The 24,179-nt window shown below is 41.0% G+C and overlaps 2 protein-coding genes across 3 annotated transcripts; both read left to right on the plus strand.

The window, feature by feature from the left end:
- The first annotated feature begins 2,190 nt into the window (after positions 1–2,190).
- On the plus strand, positions 2,191–11,688 carry tomm70a (translocase of outer mitochondrial membrane 70 homolog A (S. cerevisiae)). Its single transcript, XM_069150793.1, has 12 exons — positions 2,191–2,488; positions 3,595–3,768; positions 4,864–4,990; positions 5,081–5,190; positions 5,275–5,423; positions 6,589–6,796; positions 7,232–7,366; positions 7,521–7,628; positions 8,829–8,945; positions 9,365–9,462; positions 9,594–9,716; positions 9,798–11,688. Exons 1-12 carry the CDS (start codon positions 2,255–2,257, stop codon positions 9,949–9,951), a joined length of 1,737 nt encoding a protein of 578 aa, XP_069006894.1. The 5' UTR covers positions 2,191–2,254; the 3' UTR covers positions 9,952–11,688.
- An 840-nt stretch (positions 11,689–12,528) lies between these two features.
- tbc1d23 (TBC1 domain family, member 23) lies at positions 12,529–23,566 on the plus strand. Of its 2 annotated transcripts, XM_069150795.1 has the most exons (19): positions 12,529–12,572; positions 13,188–13,299; positions 14,551–14,656; positions 15,442–15,646; positions 15,731–15,854; positions 15,944–16,068; positions 16,165–16,211; positions 16,296–16,399; positions 16,512–16,634; positions 16,745–16,837; positions 16,924–17,094; positions 17,513–17,555; positions 18,161–18,267; positions 18,413–18,555; positions 19,057–19,101; positions 19,835–19,923; positions 20,044–20,179; positions 20,394–20,588; positions 21,609–23,566. In XM_069150795.1, exons 1-19 carry the CDS (start codon positions 12,535–12,537, stop codon positions 21,691–21,693), a joined length of 2,091 nt encoding a protein of 696 aa, XP_069006896.1. In that variant the 5' UTR covers positions 12,529–12,534; the 3' UTR covers positions 21,694–23,566. The 2 variants fall into 2 exon arrangements, with proteins under 2 accessions (XP_069006896.1, XP_069006895.1); XM_069150794.1 differs by lacking the exon at positions 19,057–19,101 and having other exon boundaries at positions 12,535–12,572.
- Positions 23,567–24,179: the final 613 nt, after the last annotated feature.

Below are 24,179 nucleotides of genomic sequence, written 5' to 3' on the forward strand. Positions count from 1 at the left end.
ACATATACAAGGTTATTGTGTGTCATCACGTGTTGTGGTTTGGTGGCAGAATTGATTTTATTGCCTTTCAAAACAAGCATTGATCATTTTGAGGGCAGCAACATGTTTTAAGAGACTCAGTTTTTACGTTTTACTTGTGATACAAACTTTTTAATTCTCCAAAAGTTCATGAACAGAAAGAAACAACAGGACTGTGTAACTAGGTTACAAATCAGTTGTGAGATCATTTGCAGCATGTCATTGGAGTACCTCATGAGGGAATCATTTTCCCATCAAAGCTGTTTGTTACTACAAGGGTCTTTATTACACAGGCGTCCCTCGAACCAGCTGAATACAGTTGACTTTGAAAACTGTTCAGAGCTGGTCACTGTTTGAGGACACATGGCTTCAGGCTCAAATTGAGTGATCCTGCTGCAGCACAGTGGAGAGAGACCAGCACTAACCTTCTGAAATGGGACAGAGGAGGCTGAAGCTGGCAAACATACAAAAGGACACATTGATCAGATCAAAAACCCACATAATACAAAAAGAAAACAGCCTTTATTATTATTATTATTATTATTATTATTAATTATTATTATTATTATTATTATCTAACAAATCCTACTAAATTGCAGCACATTGATTTCATGGCAGCAGTAACAGTTCTCTCTAATGTTTTTAACAAACAACAATGTGTATGCAGAGGTTTACACAGCATTTTTCAAGAGGTTATTGCAGTACAATAACATAGACTATGTAAAAAGGGGCGAGCAGCAGCACTGTCACCTGGTGGCGGCAGTGAGACTGCATATAGACCATAAAATATAGGCTATAAAAACATAAAGACAAATTTAAAAATTCAAACACATCAGGAATTTGGTTCAGTTTTTTTTTTTTTAGATAAAAATGTACTGTTATTCTTCACAAATAAAACTCAAACTGGACGAAGAGTCACGTTAAGTGTTGTTGGACTTGGGCTCCTGCTAGTACAAAGCCAATATGTGTCAGCCCCCAGTCCTGCGTGTTCTTTAATGAGGCAACAGGAGAAGATGTCAGGCTTCAAGATATTTATTGAACAGCCGCAGAATAATCAGTTTACAGAGCTCTGGGTCCAGACTATGTTTCCCTGACCGCAACAGAGTATGTGTCAGTTCACAGTCTGAACTCCTGACTTTCCCTGACCCAGTCTTCTTATAGTCCAGACACCAAAAAGTCACGTGTATTGATGTGTCCTTTGTTGGTTGGTGGAGGTGGTGGTTGTCTTCCTTCACACCCTGGAGTCCTCCAGACAGCCGTCTGTTCCTGTTAATGCCTCAAAGAACAACAGTATGTGACCCCACAGGTTGCCGACCCCCTCCTGTGACCTTTTGGTTTGGCACAGTACTTTAAAGAGAAACAGAATATGACCCCAAAGGTTGCAGACCTCCTCCTGTGACCTTTTGGTTTGGCACAGCAGTATCACTCTCATTCACAAACACAGCCTTTTGTCTACACCTTAATTCACAGCCTTTTGTCTACACCTTCATTCACAAACACAGCCTTTCGTCTACCCCTTAGGATTAATAGTTGATAATACGACTTTATATATAAGTAATATGATATGGCATACATATATGTTGTATTATTGTAAACATAACCTAGCACAGAATCGCACAGTGTAAAACAGGGAATCTGAAAAGTCGTCTGTGTGTTACACCTTGGAGCCGGTCGAAATTTTCGGTTGAGTGAAAACATAACAGATTATTCAAGCATTTAAATCTATTAGCCTACTTTAACCACAATGGCTGAATTTTTGACTGTCAGATAGCTTCCTCACTGACATCAAGCTTTGAATTTATCAGGGCAGTTTAACATGTTTTGTTGGTTTAATAATTTGATCAAATTTGATTTAGCAAATCTGAAATTGAAATCTGATCGCAGATATCATAAACTTCAGTTAACATTGTGATTGGTGCATTGTGGTTAGAAGTCGATATCAAACTGGTGTTTAATCAACCTACTTCTTACTCATTTGTAAATATGGTCATATGTATTCCAGGATAGGACAACATGTTAATTAAATGAAGCCTTATGATTATCTGTCATTTTGTCTGAGATTTTCTTTGGACTACAAAAATGCTTCTCGCGAACTACAACTACCACACAGCCCCCCCGCGTGCTTCACCGCCGGTATCCCATAATCCTCCGCGAGGCTGTGACCTCGCGGAGCACGGGAAGAAGAAGCGGAGCTCGCTCACGCTGTCTGTCGGTGCTAACCATCGGTTTGGAGATCATGGCTGCTTCGAAGCCAGTCGAGCCGCAGTCCGGTACCGGACTACCCCGCTGGCAGCTGGCGCTGCTGGTCGGGACTCCCATAGTGCTGGGAGTCGGCGCGGTTTACCTCTGGAACCGCAGCCGGACGAAGGAAGGGAAAGGAACCGGGGAGCGGAAAACCCCAGAAGGCAGCGCCAGTCCCGTGCAGGGCCAAGACGGCGCAGCTCGGGCCAGCCGCGAGCCGGACATCACGGTGAGCTCCCCGCTGCCGGGACGCTCCTCGTGCCCGTGCTGTTCATATAACCCCCCCCCCCCCCCCTCCCCCTCAGGGCAGCGCGGGAGCTGCTTTTTTAATGACTGAACGGGTCGACGCCGCCCGGTCAAGGACACCCGACGTTACCGAGCCCGGGACGGACACCTTCACGAGAGCGAGGCCGGCAGCAGCTGGTGGATTAGCCCGAGCTAATGAGCTAGCGGTCCTCCAGCTGACGAATAACGCGTGTTTGTCATTCAAATATTTAAAACAAACAACCCGCTGTGTTACGCTCCGACATTGTGGTAGATAATTGTAATGTTTTGGGGGCGTGCTTATCCGGGAGGTGGAGATGGGTGGAGATGTAGTCTGTTTCACGAAGGAGCAGTTTCCTCTTTCTGTTATGCACGGGTCATGTCTGCTATCGGTTTTACTTCAATATTATTACCAGAGCACAGTCTCAAACATTTTGTGATATGCTGAGTATTGTGACAACATATGTTGTGATAAATTACCTTTTATTATAAGGTACATTTTTGTCAACATCCGTTTTATCTGATCAAATAAATTGCCTCAGTTGTTGTTGACAGTAAATCTCACTTCAGTCATTTTTATTGCAGCAAAATAAGATTGTCGTCAGACAGACTGGCCAACATGCTCGTAAACATCTGTCATAAATCGTGCATGCACGCGATACATTTCTTTATTCAAATTGTCTCAAAAGGGAAATGTAAACAGTAAAAAAAAAAAATAACAACCAGCATTTGGGTAATATTAATGTGACGTAATGCATTTGGAATAAGCATACACGGATATGCAGGCATCATAATTCATAGCAAGCATACACTGGGAGGCTGTGGTTGCTGTGGCAGTGAACAGGTTTTTCTACTAACCATTGCGCAGTTCAACGAGCAGTTGGAAGTTTATATATTGTTGCAGTCTTAATACCACAGAAATAAATCAAATCTGTGGTTACTTTAGGCAGAGTTGTTGTAAACGGGGTTTGTAAAAAACAAGCAAACAGAGTTTTGGCTCTGTAGTTGTTGATCTAGTCCATCTAGAGTACTTAATCAATAATGGTTCCCTTCTCTCTCTCTCTCATTTAGAGCCCATTGGATCGGGCTCAAGCTGCAAAGAACAAGGGCAACAAGTACTTCAAGGCTGGCAAGTACGAGAACGCCATCCAGTGCTACACAGAGGCCATCGGTCTGTGTCCCACAGAGCAGAAGGCTGATTTATCAACATTTTACCAGAACAGAGCAGCAGCCTACGAACAGCAGGTCGGCACATCTTTCTTTTTAAACTATGCAGAAGTGGTTCCTATGATTGATGCTGGGTGTGTTCAGCAATGTAAAAACAACAAATTATACAATGAGGTCCAGAAGTCTCCGCCCCCACTACTAAAAGTGTTTTCAACTTGTATGATAAAGTGTTATTATTACTCTTAGTACAACATTGTCCCCAGACATGTTCCCTGGGTTGAACTGGTTGCAAAAAGATATCTGTACATCACAACACCTTGATCTTCTTTAAACTTAAAATGCATGAGACGGCTTCAGTGTATGTTTAAGGATCCTCTTGTTCTCTCAGCCTGAAACCAGAACAGATTACATGTCTCGGTAAAACTGTTCTTTGGTCAATGTGTTGCAGATTCTGTGCAAATCATCAACATTTCTTTCCTTCATGATTGACTGAAGGTTTTCCCTTCCAGAGGTTATACCAACCCCCGTTTAGATGCAGCAGACATGTTTTACAACAGATGTGCCCAAAGCCTTTCCTATAAGGCCCAAACATGTATCTGGATGGAGAGCTGCGGGCCAAAAATACATGCCAGTGTTATGTGAAATTACATTTCATTAAAATGTCATTTAAAATAAACTTTCAGAATACATAAAACCCTACACTCTAATTTGCATAATGTGTAATTATTTAGCAGAAATTGTTGTCAAATCAGTAGTCTTGCCAATTTTTTTTCTTGACTTTATTTTGTCATTGTGCCACTGCCTCAATCTCTGATCCTGGCTGGCAACTCAGTCAGCAATGTACGACATACTAATAAGTAATTAGCTGATAGGCATAAGCAGGAGAGAGAGAAAGCCATTATGCTCTTTATAGACACCAGCCAATGTAGTTTAATAGAAAAGCTCAACATTGCTATAAAGCCCATATTATATACTCTTTGGCTGCACAAAATATACGGTTTGTAGTCGATGTGGTTAGGATTTTACAACACTTAAGTATAAAGAGAATAAGCATTAGCTTGTCGTATGTTGTAGGGGGCCAAAACAATGAAGGTGAGGGCCAAACTTAGACTGCGTGCCCCAAATTGGGCTGCACTGTTTTAGAATATAACTAGATTGAACCTTTGATTTCAGATGAAATGGACGGAGGTGGTGCAGGACTGCTCTTATGCTGTGGACCTGAATCCACGTTATGTCAAGGCTCTGTTCAGGAGGGCTAAAGCCCTGGAAAAACTAGACAACAAGAAGGAGTGCCTAGAGGGTGAGACGCTCTTCTATCTCTCAAAAATATCCTAACTTAAAATGTTTGTCTCTCGTTGACGGTCTGTTTTGTTCTCTGTGTATCTCCCAGATGTCACAGCAGTGTGTATTCTTGAGGCCTTCCAGAACCAGCAGAGCATGCTGCTAGCAGACAAAGTGCTGAAACAGCTGGGAAAGGAGAAGGCCAAAGACAAGTACAAGGTGTTTGTCCACTTTTATAACCTTTTGTTTTACTTCTGTTTCCCTTAACTGTCACAGTAATTATTTTTTAACTTTGTTCCTCAGAACCGAGAGCCGATGATGCCTTCTCCTCAGTTCATCAAGTCCTACTTCAGCTCATTCACCGATGACATCATCTCCCAGCCCCTGCAGAAGGGCGAGAAGAAAGATGAAGACAAGGACAAGGAGGGAGAGGCAGCTGAGGTCACAGAGAGGTCAGAATCATTTCTAAATATTATTTTCATTCATTAACTGTGGTTCTACCAGGAGAGTTAGAGAGACTAGTGGTACAGAACAACATGCTGGTGATGGTCCAGAGGAATCTGTATCCCTTTTTGTACAAAAACTGGAGCCTCACCGACACTGGGTTTTTGGGGCCCATGCTGATATTAGGGAGTAACAATAACTAATATCAATATATCAGCCGATATTCTGTAAACAATCTATACGAACGCGTATTTCGCATTGATCCCTCAAATGTGGTTATTAAACACTTTTGACACTTGTGACAGATTGGTAATATAGTCAGGATGTTTTACATGTTTATTGTCCACACTGACATCACTGCACTGAAACGGTGAACTTCACTGGGAATTTGATAATTATTAATAACTATTTAAAAAATACAAATAGAGAAATTTCTAATCCACACCGAGCATGTTTTTCTGCATTATGTTCTGTAAAAAAAAGTACTACTATTTACTGGCCTGCATATACACCATTAACAATGTATCTGTCTTAAGCCACTATCGGCTAATAAAACGGGCATCTCTATCTAAAAGGGTTGAAATGTAATCGGTAGGCTCACACAAAGACTCAGATTCAGCACAAGGAGTTGTACAACAAGCTAAACTGAATGTGTCAGAAGATGTTGTGGTTCAGATACTTCAGATTTTGTGTACATTTGGGAATTTTAGTCTCACTGTGGCATTGGATTAAAATTTAAGGGAATAGATTTTATTAGGATTCATCTTTTGCTGAGAATTTGGACAATCATGTTCATGATTAAGGTATCATATCCAGAAAGTGTTGGATATTTGGAAATGTTGATCCACTGAAAAGTCAGTTATTTATCAGATTCAGTCTTCCTCCAAAGGACGGACCAAGGATGAGTTTACAGTCTAAATCAAATGACCCCTTCTATGTACCTTAAAACTACAGAAAGTGCCTACAATGCTTTGTGCTGTGTTAATCAATAGACAGTGCTTTGCTCATCTTTTTGTCAAAATGACTTTAGTATTAAAATCCATTCAAATTTTTTTGTGCTAGTAAAAATATTTAAATGCAATTAAACAAGTGCATTTGGTGAGAAGTAATTTTCAAACACCTGAAAATAAACTCTTTTCCTCATCTGTTGTTTTCTTTTTTTCTTTTCCTTAGCTCCGGCTACCTGAAGGCAAAGCAGTACATGGAGGAGGAGAACTATGACAAAATCATCAGTGAATGCACCAAGGAGATCGAGTCAGGAGGCCGATACACTGCTGAGGCTCTGCTGCTGCGGGCCACTTTCTACCTGCTGATTGGCAACGCTAATGCTGCTCAACCTGATCTGGACCGGGTAATCAACATGCAGGACGCCAATGTGAAGGTACAGACTGCATATTTCATAAACTGGCTCTGAGTCAAGATTGTCGGAGACATGGGATAGTTGATTAGTGACACTACAAGACTGCTAGCTTCTAGTAGAATATGTTAAGGCTCCTTTGTATCGGCCAATCTTTGGGATTTGGTAACTGAGAAAACTTACTGTACAATGTCTTGTGATTAATGCACCACATTCCTTCATGGAGTCAAACAAGGTCTTTGGTAACTCTAGTGTAGTTCCTGGAAAGGTTTTCTTGATAAACTGTCATCAAGTGTGCTCCATATTGGTCTTAAATCGAGCAAAAAAAAAAAAATCATTCGTGACTTCACTGCATGTCTATTTCTGGGTTCATCTAATGATTTGTGTGCAACAAACACATCCTCATCAAAAGCTACAACCTCACAGCTTCTCTTTCTGTACTGTCATCCACATTCACAGCTACGAGCCAATGCTCTGATCAAGCGCGGAAGCATGTACATGCAGCAGCAGCAGCCTATGCTCTCGACACAAGACTTCAACATGGCTGCTGAGATCGATACACGCAACCCTGACGTGTATCACCACAGGGGGCAGGTAGGAGTGTTTCCTTTACCGCCTGCTTGTTCATTTATCAGTTGACAACTATCTTATGTTTGCGGTGTCTCTGCTGTAGTGCAAAGTGAACGTGATCATGTGATGCTGGACATGTTTTGACACCTCATGACGAGTCCTCCGTGTTTTCTCTCAGCTGAAGATCCTCCTGGACCAGGTGGACGAGGCGGTGGGAGACTTTGATGAGTGCATCCTGCTGAGGCCCGACTCGGCTCTGGCTCAAGCACAGAAGTGCTTTGCCCTCGTGAGTAATCAACTAAAGACGAACATGACATGAGGTGTTTTCGGATCAGTTCTGGGGACTCCCTCAGAGGAACTACCTGCTGGGGAGCATCATTACGAACTTCATACATTTATGGGTTGTTTTTCTGTGTACATTTGCACCACCAATAGGAATGTTGAAGTGACATAAGGCGGTTGGCAAAGTCTCTCCTGTACGACATAAAACAATAATTACAGTCCATGTTCTGTTCAAGAGAAAGATTAAAGGGATAGTTTGGATTGTGTGAAATGGGATTGTATGAGGTGCATATCAGTTGTCACTTTATTACATGCAGTAGATGGGCATTGGCACGTCTCCAATCTGGAGAAGCAAGCAGCTGAACCCACATGACGCTAAGCAATCTGCTGCTGTAGACCACTTCAGAAATGAAGTGTTTTTGCACCTGAAAAAAAAGTGCACACTATATTTAGAATATTTTCACTGCTTTACTGAGCTATCACACAGCCCTTTTCAACAGGGAGCTGAAGCTGAAGCTGTTACGTCACTGTCTTCAAAGCCACCAGACTCCCTTGACAAAAACACAAATATTATTTTGCAGAAGACAGAAGTTGCTGGTCTACTGCTGCCATGGTCGGTTAGTTCGTTTGTGTGACTGACATTTGGTGTTACTTCAGATCCACACTAATGTGTTAAAACACCACCAAAGTCTCAGTACAACACCAACCAACCAACCAACCAGTCAAGGCAGCGGTCAACCAGCAGCCCCCATGTTCTGAGATTGAATTACCTTTTTTATCAAGGGAGTCTGGTGGCTTTGAAGAGCGGTGTAACCGGCTGAGCTCCTCTGTGGGGGAGCTTTTCTGACAGAAAAATAAAACGGTGAACCAATAACTGTACACTTGCGTCACTACAGTTCCTCTTGTGCTGCAAAAGAACTTGACATGAGTAGTCCCTGAAGTAGTCCCTGAAGTAGTCCCTGAAGATGTCATTCTAAGAGCTAGGATCGTCCTCGCTTCTTGCACTGGGGACATAAAAAAAAGGGGGCAACAGTTCTTAATGCTATGAAAAACTTCCTCTGGTCCGAAAACACCTACTACCTTACTTTATTTATTAATAATTAGAGTTGTTTTCAGAATTTTATCCTTTTACATGGTAACCATGTGTGGTTGGTACAATATATATGACCAGCTGGTAAGAGTTTTTTTCTTTTGTGTCTTTCAGTACAGACAAGCATACACTGGGAACAACCCGTCACAGGTACAGACAGCCATGGACGGCTTTGAGGATGTTATTCGAAGGTTTCCAAAATGTGCTGAAGGCTACGCTCTTTATGCTCAGGTACGAAAACAAAAACTTGATTTTTCTTTTTGATCAAAGCAGTGAACTTTTTTCTCAGAGGAAATATTTGGTGCAATGATAAAAGCAAAATGCAGCAAAGTCATGATGTAAGGGAAGTGTGTGACTTCAACATCCTGTAAAGCTTCAGCTACAGTGGAGAAGCTAATAATGTGACAGATGAAACATCATCTTTGTGGAGTCATTAGTGGACTTCATCTTGTCGTATCCTCTTCATCTGCAATGGTTTAACAGCACCTGTCTGAAAATTGGCACCACAAAGTTTTGAGTACTTACGACATTTGAAAGGAAAACTGACTTATGTCAGTTCTTAAACTGTTTACTATCATTTGGAAAGAGACAGTCGGGCCTTTAAGTCTTGCTGGTGTGTTCAACAAATGATAATTTTGTTATCTTTTCAGGCTTTGACTGATCAGCAGCAGTTTGGGAAAGCTGACGAGATGTATGACAAGTGTATCGAACTGGAACCAGACAATGCAACCACATATGTCCACAAGGGGTAGGCATTTATCCCCTTCATTTAGGAATACTGATTTAAAAAAAAAACAAAAAAAAACATTTCTGATTCATTCATAATTCACGTGATTGATGTAAATGCAACATGTTGGTAAATGATCAATATGTGTTCAGTTTGTTGCAGCTTCAGTGGAAACAGGACCTTGACTTGGGTCTGGAGCTCATCAGCAAGGCCATTGAGATTGACAACAAATGTGACTTTGCCTATGAAACTATGGGAACCATCGAAGTTCAAAGGTGAGAGCAGCAGACTGATCAAATCCACACATTAGAAGTCTTTTTAAAGTGCTTGACATAACCAGAGTGTTTTGTTCACAGGGGCAATCTGGACAAGGCAATAGAAATGTTCAACAAAGCGATCAACCTAGCCAAGTCAGAGATGGAGATGGCCCACTTGTACTCGTTATGTGACGCAGCATACGCCCAGACAGAAGTGGCGAGGAAGTACGGCCTGAAACCCCCGACACTCTAACTTCTCTGCCAATCATTCGCCAGTCTCAGTCTGCATTGCTGAATCTAACCGTGTTAAAAGTGCAACCGTCTGACTTAACTTTGATTTGTTAAAAAATAAAAAGAGTACTTAGATTATTTTTTTTTAAGAAGAAAAAACGAGTACTGATTATGAGGAAAACAAGGAACAACCCTAAATATTTACTGTGTTTACATCCCATTAAAGGGGTTTCTTGTCATGGAAACAGGATTTTTATTCACAATCAAGCTGAGGCTGTGATCCAGGCCTCGAGTAGACTCAGTGATTTGTCCGGGTGTGGGGTGGCCAGGAGGGTCTTAACCAACACAGCCCTTTGCTGACATTTAATTCAGCCATGATATCATTGTCATATCTATTTTCTTTCCTCAGAATAAAGAGAAAGGATGTCATCTAGAGAGATAAACTTACATGAATGGCCATGTATACCTGTTGAAAATAATAGTCGTTATGTAAGAGAATTGAAACGTGTGCAGTCTGTTGAACCAATTACTGACATTAAGGCTTTGTGACAACTTTGAAATCTACAGAAAATACTGAGAGAGCTTTATATAGTTCTAATGGATTGTTCACTTGTTAATTTATGCTGATCTAAAGTGATTTTGCCCGGCTACTTCCATATTGTAACACATTACCAGTCCTGAATGCAAGATTGAAATTGTAGTCAAATGTGTAATGTCTGTATTTGTAATGCTGGAATTGATCCCATGGATACGGGCCTGCAGAGAGCTTGGTTTAGGATCCTGTTTTTATTGGTGGGATTGCCTGTTTTCTTTTTCTTTTTATATACTTTGTGCAGCATGTTCACTTTATAAATAAATGTAAATGCAACGCTCGTGCTGTCTTGAACACTAGGAAATCCTAACTTTGGGCAAAACACTTTCGATTAGACAAACATAGCCAACTTTATGTCTCTAGTTTTTTTGAAGATGTTATTTTTGAATTTCCTCAGATATGTCACAAGGGATTGGTTATTCAGTAGTTTTTCCTGGCTTACATTTATTAAGAAACATGATTTATTTTCTATTTTATTGTGAATGTTTATTTTTCATGCTATTTTTGGTTTCATGTTTTGACAGAGAACTTAAAACTGATTTATTTTTATTAATTTTCTCTCCTCTTCAAATTCTATTCTCATAACCCGAGCCTTATTGTTTCCAGCCTACATGCAGCCCTGAGAATCTCTTGGTACAGTGTATGATTTGGTTCTCAAGTAGCATCCGTACACTGTTAAAAAAAAAATTAAATTAGCCACCACTGCTGAGTGTTTGTGCGTCTGGAGCGTCTTCAATTTGTAGAAAAGTAAACTGAAATGCTCCTGTTCTCTGTCACGTTCATTCATCTCAACAGTGATGGCACATTTTCACTGAATGTGTATTAATACCAAAGAACCAAATCATGCATTCCAGCTGCAGCTGGTCAGCTCTGTCTCAAACTTAAGAAATAAACTGGTTAACCTTTTGAAAAATAGATGTTACCTAAATCTTGTCTGTTTGATGAGATATCACACTGACATTCTTCATCAACAATATGTATGGTGACCAAAGTGAAAGAAAACATGAATCCTAATAAAGTTATAATTCTTGAATTCTGAATGAATTTAACATCTGAGCCTTGCGTCATGCAGACAACTCGATATCACTTAGAAAACCTAATTTTGTTTTCTATTCTAAATTTTCATTTATTTTTAATGTGCTAATAAACCTTATCGCTTCTCTTGTATTAACTTTGATGTGCCTACTGCTAAATATGGATTTGTAGACAGGTGTTTGTATTTCAGACATGTTTATAAAACAAGCTTCTTGTAGAATTTGCTTTTAACCTGAAAACTGGAATGAGCTCCCCACCGACATCAGGACAGCAGAAAATCTGTACATCTTCCGCCGCAAACTAAAAACACACCTCTTCAGACTTTACCTTGAACAGTAGAACTTTAATAGCACTTAAAATGACACTTACTGATGGCACTTTGTAGTTTGGCTTTCTTGAAGAAATTGTACTTTCTTGATTCCTGTTCACTTGTCTAAGATAAAATGAAATATTTGATAAAACTAATATCAATCTGTATTTAACATTAAAACAGACCTACAATTAAGCTGAATGTCAAGCTTACTAAAGCTGTTGACAATCAGACAAGTGAGACATTTTGAAACGTCACAGTAGGAAAATAAATCAAAATCAGTTTGATTAAAGTAAAAAAAAAAAAAAAATCAACCTTAAAGCTTGTGTTATTAATGACACCTTTTCCTGCCATAGTCTACTTTAATAAAAAAAAAAGGTCTTAAATGTAAACGTGTTTCTACATTACCAAAGATAATTGTTCCATTATTAAAGACACAAGTCACGTGTGTCCTTATAATATTTAATGTTTTTCCAAGACGGTGTTTATTATGTAAGAATTTATTCTGTGCCACAAATCAAAGCTTCAAGTCATTGGTCAGGTCATTTCTTAACATGGGCAACTAGTTGCACTCACCAGGCAGTCTCGGTTGTCCATTTCCGGGCCGACGCGTTGTGCGACACATCGGCCGTGTTGACGGCTTCTGACGTGTCCCCGTCAACACAACAATGGCGGACGCCGTGGAGGAAGCGCTTCAGGGCAGCTGGTGAGACCATTTATTGTCGGAATAACATTTTCAGAGGCGCCTGGTTGAGTGTCAGACAGTCGCGTCGGCTTCATCTCAAAGGATCCGACGTAAAGAAACGAAAGAGGAGCCGTGGGGGGGACATTTGGGCTGGATGGTGGATGTTGGGCTCGTCCCGGTCCGGTACCGTCAGCTAGGAGCTAACGGCGGTTAGCCGAGTCGGTTGTGAGATATTTACAGTTCAGACGGACAAATACAACAAATACAACAAATACAACAGATAACGATGATAAATGTCACCGAGGTTCTCATAATAATGATAATAATAATAATAATGATAACAATGAGTGTGTGTCTGTGATCAGCTGTTATATGTTGAAGATTGGTCACTGCATAATAATAAAAGTACAACTCATTGGGAATTTAATAAAACTGTCCACAGATATCTGGACCAAGCTTTGATTATTTATCACACGTCTCATCACGTTAATACTTTATAAAAACAGACAGTCATCCCGACAAAACCGCTGCGGGTCCAAAGTATTGTGTAGAAATGTGACCACGACGGACAACTTCGCTTCTACTTTGTGGGAAACGTGTCCCTGTTGTAAGTGTCCCGTGTCTGTCCCTGTTCAGGGACCAGGATCTGGCTGAGGCTCTGGACTCCGGTGGCTCGGACATGGAGATGGAGAGGAGCATCGTCCAGGTCCAGGAGCACTCAGCTCAACACAGAGCGAAGATGTGGAAGGTATAGGAGCTTGTTCAATCACCGCCAATGTTAAGACTAGTTTTAAACATTGAAACTGAACAAGATCATCGACATCTGAATGGAGACAGAAAGTCTTCTATTATTAGACTGTTGTTAAAAAGTGGACAGACGTCAGCAGACCGGAAAGACGTGAACAGACCGGACAGACCAGCACGTCACGCTTAAAGAGCTCAAATGATGACGTCACGCTCAATCAGAGCAGCTGAGTCTGCTTCTTGACAGCCCAGAGGAAAGCCTTCACTTCTGTCTGAACCACACACCTACAAACAGTTTCACATGTAAAGTATGGGAACAAGTGCCGCTTACCCGCTTTATATTTCTACTTGTTAACACTTTATTTCTCTGCTATAAAAAAAAAATAGCTGACTGACGTAAAGATGACAACGATGATTGGACTTTACCCTTAGCTGTGTGTGCAAACAAGCTGTTTGATATCTGCAGTGGGACGACGTCAAGTAGAGCTTCAGTCTACCAATTGACATGTATTTAAAGATGTATGCAGTTCACAAAGTTGATGACATGAGTAAATGCAGTTGGGTCGATTTCAAAGTGAAATACTTGGCAGGAAGTTTTCCTTCTCGTATTGGTGCATGTCTCGCTGTCAAAGTCATTTGTAAAACTAAGTAACTGAGCAACAGGTTTTTATTTACAAATAAATGGACGGAAGCATTGATTAAGTTTTCTGTAGAGTCCAGTCGCAATGTTAACACCACCTAATGTGATGAAAACATCTTTATGATTTAACTGTTGTTTTGGTGAATGTTTATAAAGATGGGACCATTTTGCCCAAAATTTCATACACAGGTGTATTTGTGACCTTTTTAAAAAACAATCTGTTGTATTTTCTCCATTTCCTGATACTTAAATATGTCAAATGTTGCAGTTAGATAACAAATTGTTTCTGTATGTAATTATTCTCATCTGGTAAACAACTAAAGCAAATAGTTCTGTTAAAAAGTTATTCCTGGTATTGTAAAGATTTCAGTTTTTTTTGTCTCTGAATAGTAATAATAATATCATCAGTTTATATATTATATTATATTATATTATATTATATTATATTATATTATATTATATTATATTATATATCAAGCTTGATCTCTACCAATTTGTTGTGTATTAGTGGAGCAGCAGATGACTGATGACTGTATTTGTTGTGTGTTTATCAGGTTTCTTTTCATCACTCAGTACCTCCATGTTTAGCAGTCAATCCTTGTTTTATGTCGGCAGATTGCTTTAAATGTCTCTGGAAAAGGAGACAGCCTGTCCCCCTGGGACGGCGTCCTCGATTTACCAGAACAGACGCTCATTCACAACCGCGGTCAACAGCTGATCGGTGAGTAAATGGATGTGCCTCTGAATTGTTTAACACAATCCTGCAGTAACAAAAGTACGTCGCCATCATGAATACTTGAACAGAATGAATTGAAGTCCTTTGTGGTGCACAGATCCACAGATCCGTGAAATCAGAAGTACGCATTATAATTGAATCAATTGTGCCGTGTAAAAAAGACAAACAACGTCATCACATTTTTTAGCTAATAGTCTGTGGTTAGACAAAGAAGAGTGTTTGTCTTTATGGAAAATAATACTTTGCAGTGATTGTTTTGTGCAGTTAATGCTGCACGCATGAAGTGCAGCTAATCTGCTGAAATGTGGATGGTTTAAATGAGAATATTCCTTTGAAGCACGACTTGAAGCGTCTTGTAGCTGTTGTGTGTCAGTTTCGCTCTGAACACACAAACACACACACAAACACACACACGCAATAATAATAATAATAGGCAGCAGAAAGAAGAAAGATGAGCTGGAGTCTCAGCCACTGTCTTGTTCTGATGAATCTTCAGGAGTTCAGAGGAAGAAAGGACTCTGATTGGTCTGCTGTCCTGATCTGGTGCGCTCAAAATAGAAAATGTCTTATGAAGAATAAAAACGAGACACCCACACCTACAGGAGTAACAGAAAGAGACCTTTTCTTACGCATATTTTATTGTAAAAACCTTTTCTTTATAACTTTCTGTTCTTTTTTTTTCTGCTTCTTGTTTTTGGATGTTAAGTGTGGATGGACACGCGTGTATGAAAAACGTGACTAACGCTTCTCTCCTTGTTTGCCATGTTCAGACCAGCTGGGAGCTTCAGAAGAAGAGAGGAGTGAAATGGTTTCCGATGTCGAGTCGGTCATCACGTTCTACTGCAAGTCGCGCAACATCAGCTTCACCCCGGAGCTCAGCTGGCCGCACCTGCTCAAACCGCTGCTCGGCCTTCGGCTTCCCCGCAGCGACCTCTACAACTGTTTCTACGCTGTGATGAACAAATACATCCCCAGGTGAATCATCGCAACATTACACTCTCTTCTTCATCCCACTCATGAAACGCTAACTGCCGTATCTGTTAAATGCGTCCCTTTCAGGGACTGTGTGCCAAAGGGCCGGCCCTTCCACCTCTACAGACTACTGCTGCAGTATCACGAGCCAGAGCTCTGCTCCTTCTTAGACACCAAAAAGATCACGCCTGACTCCTACGCCATCGACTGGGTATGTTCGTATTAACCGTCCTGCCACATACAGTCGACTGCGTGTGTCCACGTCTGAACTGTGTGTCTGTGTCTCTCTGTCCTCCACAGCTGGGCAGTCTGTTTTCCAGCCACTGCCTTCCTGAAGTGACCAAGGCCTTGTGGGACTCCTACCTCCAGCAGGCTGACCCTTTCCTCGTCTTCTTCCTCACGCTCATCATCCTCGTCAATGCCAAGTACGCAAACCGTTATATGGATATGTGATCCTATTAGAAACTCCTTTTTTTGTTGTTCTGAATGTCCTTTTTTTGTCTTTGTTTGATTCCCGACAGAGAGACCATCCTTGCACAAGAGGGCGAAAGCAGAGAGGACATTATCAGTGAGTTTCACTTCCTGACATCTTTTTTGTGGGTTTGCTCAATATCTTATGAGCTGGGATTAAAAAAGACCTTGTTCGTTACAGAAATGCTGGAAGCGTCTCCTTCTCTCCTGGAAGCTGAGGACATTGAAGATTTGTTTTCACTGGCCCAGTATTACCAGAGTAAAACCCCTCTGTCCCTCAGAAAGGTAAAAGAGTTGGAAGCGTACTGAAACAAACAAGACTGCTAACAAAGAGGGCAGCTTAAAAAAAGTCCTTGTTTAAAAACAGTTTTTGTGTTTCCTGCCTCCTCCCCTGCAGATGAATCAGAATCTGTTTGGTAGCAGCCTGGTGGCTCTTAAAGAGGAAGACACGGACCTGAGTCAGGCTCTGTGCCTCCCCGTGTCCGTTCCTGAAATCCTGCAGGCCAACCAGCTGCAGCAGGTCAGTTTAAATACTTCAAACAACAAGAAAAGTCTTGATTTTTGCCACATAAACCATGTGAGCTGCAGGAGAGAAGATGATGTGGGATGAAAGAGGTTTTTCCTTTGTAGGATGGGGTACGTTTCTTCGTGGTGGATTGTCGGCCTGCTGAGCAGTACAACGCTGGACACTTGTCCACGGCCTTCCACCTGGACTCTGACCTGGTGAGAGATATTGACTGTACTGATTATGTATAAAACTCTCTGTAGAGTATATAAATGTAATAAATCTGCTTCCGATCTTCCCGCAGATGCTCCAGAACCCCTCTGAGTTTGCTCTCTCCGTGAAATCCCTGTTGGAAGCACAGAAGCAGTCTTTGGAGTCGGGCTCCATCGCCAGCGGAGAGCACCTGTGCTTCATGGGCAGCGGGAGAGAGGAGGAGGACATGTACATGAACATGGTGCTGGCACACTTTCTACAGGTGAGCAGCGCGGACAGAGAGGGGTGAAAGTAGGGCGTCAATTAAAACATGGCCATGGCGGGTTTTTTTTATTTTTTTAAATCTAAAGGACGGAAAATCTTTAGTTTTTTTCCGACCAAATGTCAAAGTAATTCAATTTACAGTAACACAAATCAAAATTGGAGAATCTGTATCAGGCAGATGTTTTTAATTTTGACTTGAACATTATTTAAATTAGTAATAGATTATCAAAACAGTTGCTGATTAATTTTCTTTCGATTGATCTAAATATGGAAGGTCAACTGAACAGACATTGAGAAAAGTTCCTGGTGTGTCCTTTGTTTCCTGTTTGGCAACACAAACGATTTAATTATCGGTGTTTCATCATATCATGTGCTACATGCTAGCATTGTTGCTAATTAAAGACTTTCTGTTACAGAAAAACAAAGAATATGTGAGCATCGCTAAAGGAGGTTTCATGGGTAAGTAGATATATATTAGAAGTTAAAAGTGTGCACAGTCTTGGGTCTAGATGTGTTTTTCTACATTTCTAAAATTGTGGAACCGTGTGTGCACACGGAAACCCCCCCAGTTAGCCACAAAATCACTGTTTTTGTATTTGAGAATTGTGCCACCTTTAGCCTTGATTAGACTTATCAATAAAAAAAAAAATTTAAAAAGTAGTGCAGTTTTTCATATCACTTCAAGAGTGAGGTTCAAACACAGTGTCAGAGCAGCAGCACTGCGGTGGCTGTTTATAGCTCCCTTTATCATTAATTCATCACGTGTCCCTGTAAACCATCATCAGCTGTCACAACATGATGGTTAACATTAAACAAAGGTAAACTCTGCATGGACTTGCATATCAAAAGACATAGGATATGAATGTTAACAAAATACAGATGATCAGACAAGAAAGAATCACCGTAATGTTTACAAAAAAACAACCCTCCTGTGAGTGAAACTGGCCGACAGCCTCAACGATGTTCTTTTATTAGAGACGTTTCAGAGAAACGTGTGTGCACTCGTTGTGAAGTATCTGTTATCGGTGAGAAGGGAAAAGTCACTGTAGTTTGTGTGGTTTCAGCGCTCCAGCAGCATCTGGTCGACATGAACATCGAAGGACTCGACTCCTCGTACGTCCACTGGATCGTCAGCACATCTGGATCTCACAGCAGCCTCTGTTCCGCTGATGTAAGTGGCCAGAGGCAGACGGCCCAGTTTATCATGAACATCGCTGACGCACTACGCTCCATGTTGGAGACTTACTGAATTGTTAACTTGTTTAACTTATATTATTTTGTCCTTCTTCACATGAACTGCTTTCCAACAACAACAGGGAGAGTCTCTGAGCAGCCCAGGAGACGGCAAAGGAGTCAAGTCGCTGGTCAACAAAATGACGTTTGCTCTCAAGTCCAAGTCAGTCAACGTAAAGGAGAAGATGATCAGCTTCATTGAGAACACCTCCACCCCTGTAGACAGGTGGGAACCCAGTTCTTCCTCTAAATTCCTCTTTAACAAACCTTCACCACTGAAACAAACACTTACCCGTCACTTCCTCATTTTCTAGGTTTAAATCCTAAGTTTCGATTTGTAAAGCCACAATTGAATGTTAAAATATGGCAACAATGGTAAATGTGTGATTTCACCCTTACAAATAAAGTACTAAAAACAACAACACAAAACAAAATCACTCCCCTGGAAGACTTCCTGGTCTTTTCACAATATATCCCACCAAAATATTTTGCTTTCATTAGAAGCTGCTGCAACTTTTGTCTTTTGGGTTTAATACACATTTCCGCCTGACTGAACACATTCATTGTGAACTATGTAAAATGTTTGAAGGGTCAACATGATCACAGTATGTGCCCAGGACTGATTTACAGTGATTAGGTGGTTCTGATGGCTGTAACTGACATTTAATTTAGCAGTTTTGGTGTAATTGAACTGAAATGAAGTCCCTTGTGCCTTATTCCACACTAGAATGTCTTTCAATCTGCCCTGGCCAGAGAAGGTGATTCCAGATCGGTAAGAGCTCCCAACCATCGAGCTGTTTGTCACCAGCATGCCCCACTGGCTGTAGACCCGCACCGGTCCCCGGGATCACTGGAGTCGCATTAACGCATGCTTAGCACCAGCATCTCTGCCTCTACCGCTCACTCATGTAACAGCGCTACACGTTCCCCGCGCAGTTTGGGCGAGCTGCGTTCAAGATGATGTTTCTTCTGAACTTTTTTTTTTTTTTTTCATGCTTTCACTAACAACATTCAACTGCTGTTCAGTTTGTACTGTCGGAGCTGCTGCAGCCTTTTAGGAAACACCGAGTCATCTTCACTTCCACAACTCGACTGTTTTAGAGCGAACCTCAGCTTCACCTGTGTTTGCTTGGAGATGCACCAAACAGTCTGTCTGTCCATTTCATCGTTGTTCTTTCAGATGATAGTCAGGGCTATACAACGACCCCAAAAAATAGAAACACCATTATAATTAGCTCCAAATAGCCCTGAATATCATAAAATGACTAATCTGCTACTCTGATAAGTGTCTCATCTAACCTCCTTCTTTTAGATTTAACAGCGTAACCTGTGGCAGTAGTGGGCTAATCATTTCTACTGCAGCCTGGACGTCTTTATGTCATCGCTACGTGTGTGCAAACTGTCTGCTCTGTGTTCATTTGATGATGTCATCACAGGTGTTAACATCTCTTCACAACCTTCACTGAAATGACACTCAAACCTTCCTTGTTGTTTGCCATTAATAGACACGTGAGCAGCAGCGACCGTGTCGGCAAACCTTACCGGGGGGTGAAACCTGTTTTCAGTATTGGTGATGAGGAAGAGTATGATACAGGTAAAGGCAGATCAAATGCAGCTGCAGTTGGAAAATGAGACTGAGACTAATATATTGAAGGAATGTGAGGCCTTTTATTTTGAAAAACAAAGTAGTAACCTGCGTGTGATGTTCCCCCAGATGAGATTGACAGCTCATCCATGTCGGACGACGACAGGAAGGAGATCGTCAACATTCAGACCTGGACAAACAAACCAGACATAAAGCATCACATTCCATGTAACGAGGTGAAAGAAACGGGTCACATGTTCCCCAGGTGAGTCAGACAGCTCACAGTTTGAATGAATCTGGTAATGAGTGTAACAAATATCTATCACATGACACCCTGACACCCATCTGACCAGGCTCATGGGTGTATGGATGGGGGAAGTTGCATTTAAACATGACCTAATTCCACTTTGTTAAAAATGAAAGAACGAAGCAGCAACAATCCCCGAATCTCTGTTTGTTCCTCTTTTTTTTGTTCGCAGTCACTTGTTGATCACAGCGACTCACATGTACTGCCTGAGAGAGATCGCCTCACGGAAAGGTTTTGCCTACATCCAGTCCAGACAAGCACTGAACTCTGTGGTGAAGATCACCTCCAAAAAGAAGCACCCAGAACTGATCACGTTCAAGTTTGGGAGCAACAACTCTGCTGGAGTGGAGATATCAGCGGTTGAGAGGTGCTTGTTTACACACCGTCTACGTACTGTGTATTGTGCTGATGAGAAACTAATCTCGTGTGACTTTAAATTTGGGATCGAATTTTTTTTGTTTTTCTTTGTTAATGTTTAATCTGGTGCTCGCAGAACTCAGTGAGCTGCATTGTTCTTTACAGTATTGGCAGAATAGAAGACAACTCTGACCGATTTAAAATATATTTCAAGAAAAGAATATCGTCTTACTTCTGGGTCAATTTGGTCATTTGGTGTTGTTTATGAGGTTTATAATGTCATTAAACTGGGAAAAAAAAAACCTCAACTGTAACTTTAGCGACAGGTTAAAACAATAGTCTCAGTGACAGTTTATCGTAGTTGATTTTGGGAAAGAACAAGAAGTCATTTTTTTACATAATGAAAAAAGTACAGAGGGTTGGCTTAAAGGAATAGATTGGCATTTCGAAATTGTTCTTTTGGGTGTGAAGATTGAAACCACCCATATATCTGTTCATTAATAATGAAACTACAGATGACATTTTGCAGCACGGTGATGACAAGACTTCAGTTACTGCACCCAAATCAAAAAATAAAAGCCCAAGTTGTCTTTTTTATTTTTTCAAACTAAACAACATCTGATATACTGTGGTACTTAGTGAGTTGTACTGGTATGCAGAGTTAACCATCTTCCAGCTTTCTGTTTAGCATGCAGACATGAAAGTGGTGTGAGTCTTTCAATGGAAGTCGGCAAGAATGGAAATATGCATATTTCTTGACAAATGGTGTCGAACACCAAAGTTTTCTTTAAAAACTACATTTACAATTTATATAATTGATTTTTTTAAATAAGCGTTTTGACATGCGCATACAATAAAGTGCAACAGGCTTTGTTAGACTTCGACATTAATTATGTTACAACATTATACAAATGTATGAAACTCTTTACAGAAGCTTGACAGAGAATATTTTGTTGGTTAGTTCTTTGGAGCAGATGAATCTCAAGTGTCCTGGTTTCCTCTAACGTCTTCTTTCCGTCCTCCCTCTCAGATATTTGATACCAAACGCAGGCGACGCCACGAAGGTCATCAAGCAGCAGATCATGAAAGTCCTCGATGCTCTAGAGAGCTCGTAAACGGAGACGGCGGGGTCATCACGGGAGATTGTGGCGACCGCCCTGCGACGCGAACTGTCTGCCAAGAGTGAAACCGTCTCCCGCTCTCCCTCGGGTGTCCTCCCTCCCGGACAGATCCCAGTGCAGTGTTGACTGTGAAGCCACGTGTGTCTGTCTTCGGGACATGCGGGCACACCGCTGACTGCAGACTTGTGGGATAAGATGAGCATGTCGAAATACTTAGGTGCTCCGCAGTCATCCAACCATTATTTTACACTACGTTAATAAATATCGGTTATAGTGTAGTTTCTTCTTTACTGTTAGTAAAACACGGGATGTCATGACAGTGCAGTTCCCTCTGGCCTTAACGTAGCGGCTGAACAACCAGTGGCAAAACATGTTCGATCCATACATGACTGACTTGTGTCCTTTGACTTGAGCATCTCGGTTCTGACCCGGTCGTTCCGTTGTGAACAGTATTGCATTTCTCTTTAAAGCGTGCAGTAAATTTAACATCCATCGTTCTGGTCAGGAAATGAGCATGAGTCAGCGAGCTCGCACATCAAGATCCCAAAACAAATCAGTGCTGGCACACCAGGCAGGTTTCCTACCACTAACAAATGTTTTTTTAATAACTTTTCTTTTCCAACTGGCAGCCTTAAATAGAAACTATTTGAGGGTGTTCGTAAATATGTAATGTATATATTGTGAAAACCGCTCTATATTAGCACAGACGTTTGCAATGTCATTTTGAAAAGCATATCCTGATTGTTATAATATGCAGTGAAACTTCACGTGGCCCCTGAACCGGTTCCCACGGTGGGAAGTTCCCCTTCTGTCCAGACTAACGAGTACAGTGAGCCTTTCACAGTGTTTCTGGGAGAGAGTTTCTTCTCTGCTTTTGCTTATAATGAAGATTTAACCTCATCTCATAGCAGTCTGATGTAGCTCTCAGAAAGCATTGTCCGCTGCCCCTCTGGACTACATTCGAATTACGGGAGGTTCAGTGATTGTAGTTTCAAAGAGCCTGAGCACCTCAGTATTTTTTTTCACTCCATCACAGATTCAGTATGCAACTGATTTTCCCCAGAAACCTAAATGAAACTGTCCCGACGCCTCTCCGATCAGGTCGCTGTAACGAGGACTGTGCACTTTGAAGCACAGCTCAGAAAAGGAATGAAATGTTCATGTGTTTAAAGGAAAGTTATAATATATCTATGTTTCAGATCAGTCCGTCCTGTCAGGTGTATTTGTCTAAAACTGAGCAGCTTTAGTTTGCTTGCCACTGTTGCCTTCGGCCTCATGCCTGTGATGTGTGATATTGACACCAGCAGTGGCAACATATCACAGTATACCGCTGCTTATCCTCTAATTTTAAAACTCTTCTTTCTGACTTTTTCTCGCTTCGTTCTCGCTTACTTATTCATTTGCGTTGAAGTCTAGTTGTGTGGGCAGCCTGGGTTTGAAGCATCAGAGCCTCCTTAATGACAGCAGCAGCTGACCTGTCAGTCCAGAGAGCGTCTTTATCTTTACAAATTAAAATGAGGGTTCATCATCCTGACTAAAACTGAGGCACATTTCAAATATGGGCAAAACAAAACCTAAAACCTTAATTAAAGACTCTAAATCTGGTCTTATTTCCACTCCAGTCGCCTCATAGCATTCCTGTGTAACCCATGCATTGTGTTGTAATTTGTAATTTTGTGATATTTTTCAGTATTCTTATTGACTGAAACCTTGTTGATTGGAAGTCTTTGCATTACCCTGTAACATCTCTGGCAAAGGATGTCAACCACTAGTCGAAAATGCAACATGTCTCAAGTGTAATTTGCACCTTACTGTACTGCTATTATTTTCTAAGCGTTTCTGTTTTTAATAAATGGAGATTATTGGATTGCAACTGTGGACACACTCATTGGAAGATTTTTAATAATGATGATAGCACGCACAATACCACAATCATAATGAGGTAATTAACTGCCTGTCTGTCAGTCTGTAAATTAAAACTGTTATATGTATATATATAGCTTTATTAGTAGTAGTAGTAGTTTTCATCTGTCTTCTGAAAAAGCAGAAGTTTAAGTAGAAATAGGAAGAGCAACTCCTTCATGTAAACCAGTGAAGAGTTAAACTGGAATTTCATGGTGGATGTGTTCAGCTGCTTTACCACAACTGGGAAGTTGTGTTCATGTTTGAACAAAGATCATTATGCAAATAGCTCATAGCAATATGAAGAGTTTGCTCAATTTAATTGTTGCAGTCCTGTTTGCCCTCACCTTAATTAGTATAAGTCTGCAGCATATTTACACTCTGTAAACCTTTTGAACCTTCGTATTTATTGAAACATAAAAAATGACTTTAAATCAAAGGCTCAATAAGAAAAGTATAATGTTATTATCATCTGCCTGCTCCAGTGGTGAAGGAACTGCAATCTGGAAATCTGTAACAACCCTAATGTCCTCCACATTGCTCCCACCACTATTTAATGGGTAAAAAGAGCCTTCTAT

This window comes from Embiotoca jacksoni, unplaced genomic scaffold (genome assembly GCF_022577435.1).
Source record: "Embiotoca jacksoni isolate LCO1_2020_lvr unplaced genomic scaffold, fEmbJac1.0.p SCAF_16, whole genome shotgun sequence".
Classification (NCBI taxonomy): domain Eukaryota; kingdom Metazoa; phylum Chordata; class Actinopteri; family Embiotocidae; genus Embiotoca; species Embiotoca jacksoni.

Bases quoted from the DNA above. Each gene is read 5' to 3' on its own strand.
- tomm70a (XM_069150793.1), top strand. From the start codon at position 2,255: ATGGCTGCTTCGAAGCCAGTCGAGCCGCAGTCCGGTACCGGACTACCC. The intron at 5,191-5,274 runs GTGTTTGTCCAC...TTTGTTCCTCAG, and splicing joins AGGCCAAAGACAAGTACAAG to AACCGAGAGCCGATGATGCC. The intron at 7,367-7,520 runs GTAGGAGTGTTT...GTTTTCTCTCAG, and splicing joins TGTATCACCACAGGGGGCAG to CTGAAGATCCTCCTGGACCA.
- tbc1d23 (XM_069150795.1), top strand. From the start codon at position 12,535: ATGGCGGACGCCGTGGAGGAAGCGCTTCAGGGCAGCTG. The intron at 12,573-13,187 runs GTGAGACCATTT...GTCCCTGTTCAG, and splicing joins GAAGCGCTTCAGGGCAGCTG to GGACCAGGATCTGGCTGAGG. The intron at 17,556-18,160 runs GTAAGTAGATAT...GTGTGGTTTCAG, and splicing joins CGCTAAAGGAGGTTTCATGG to CGCTCCAGCAGCATCTGGTC.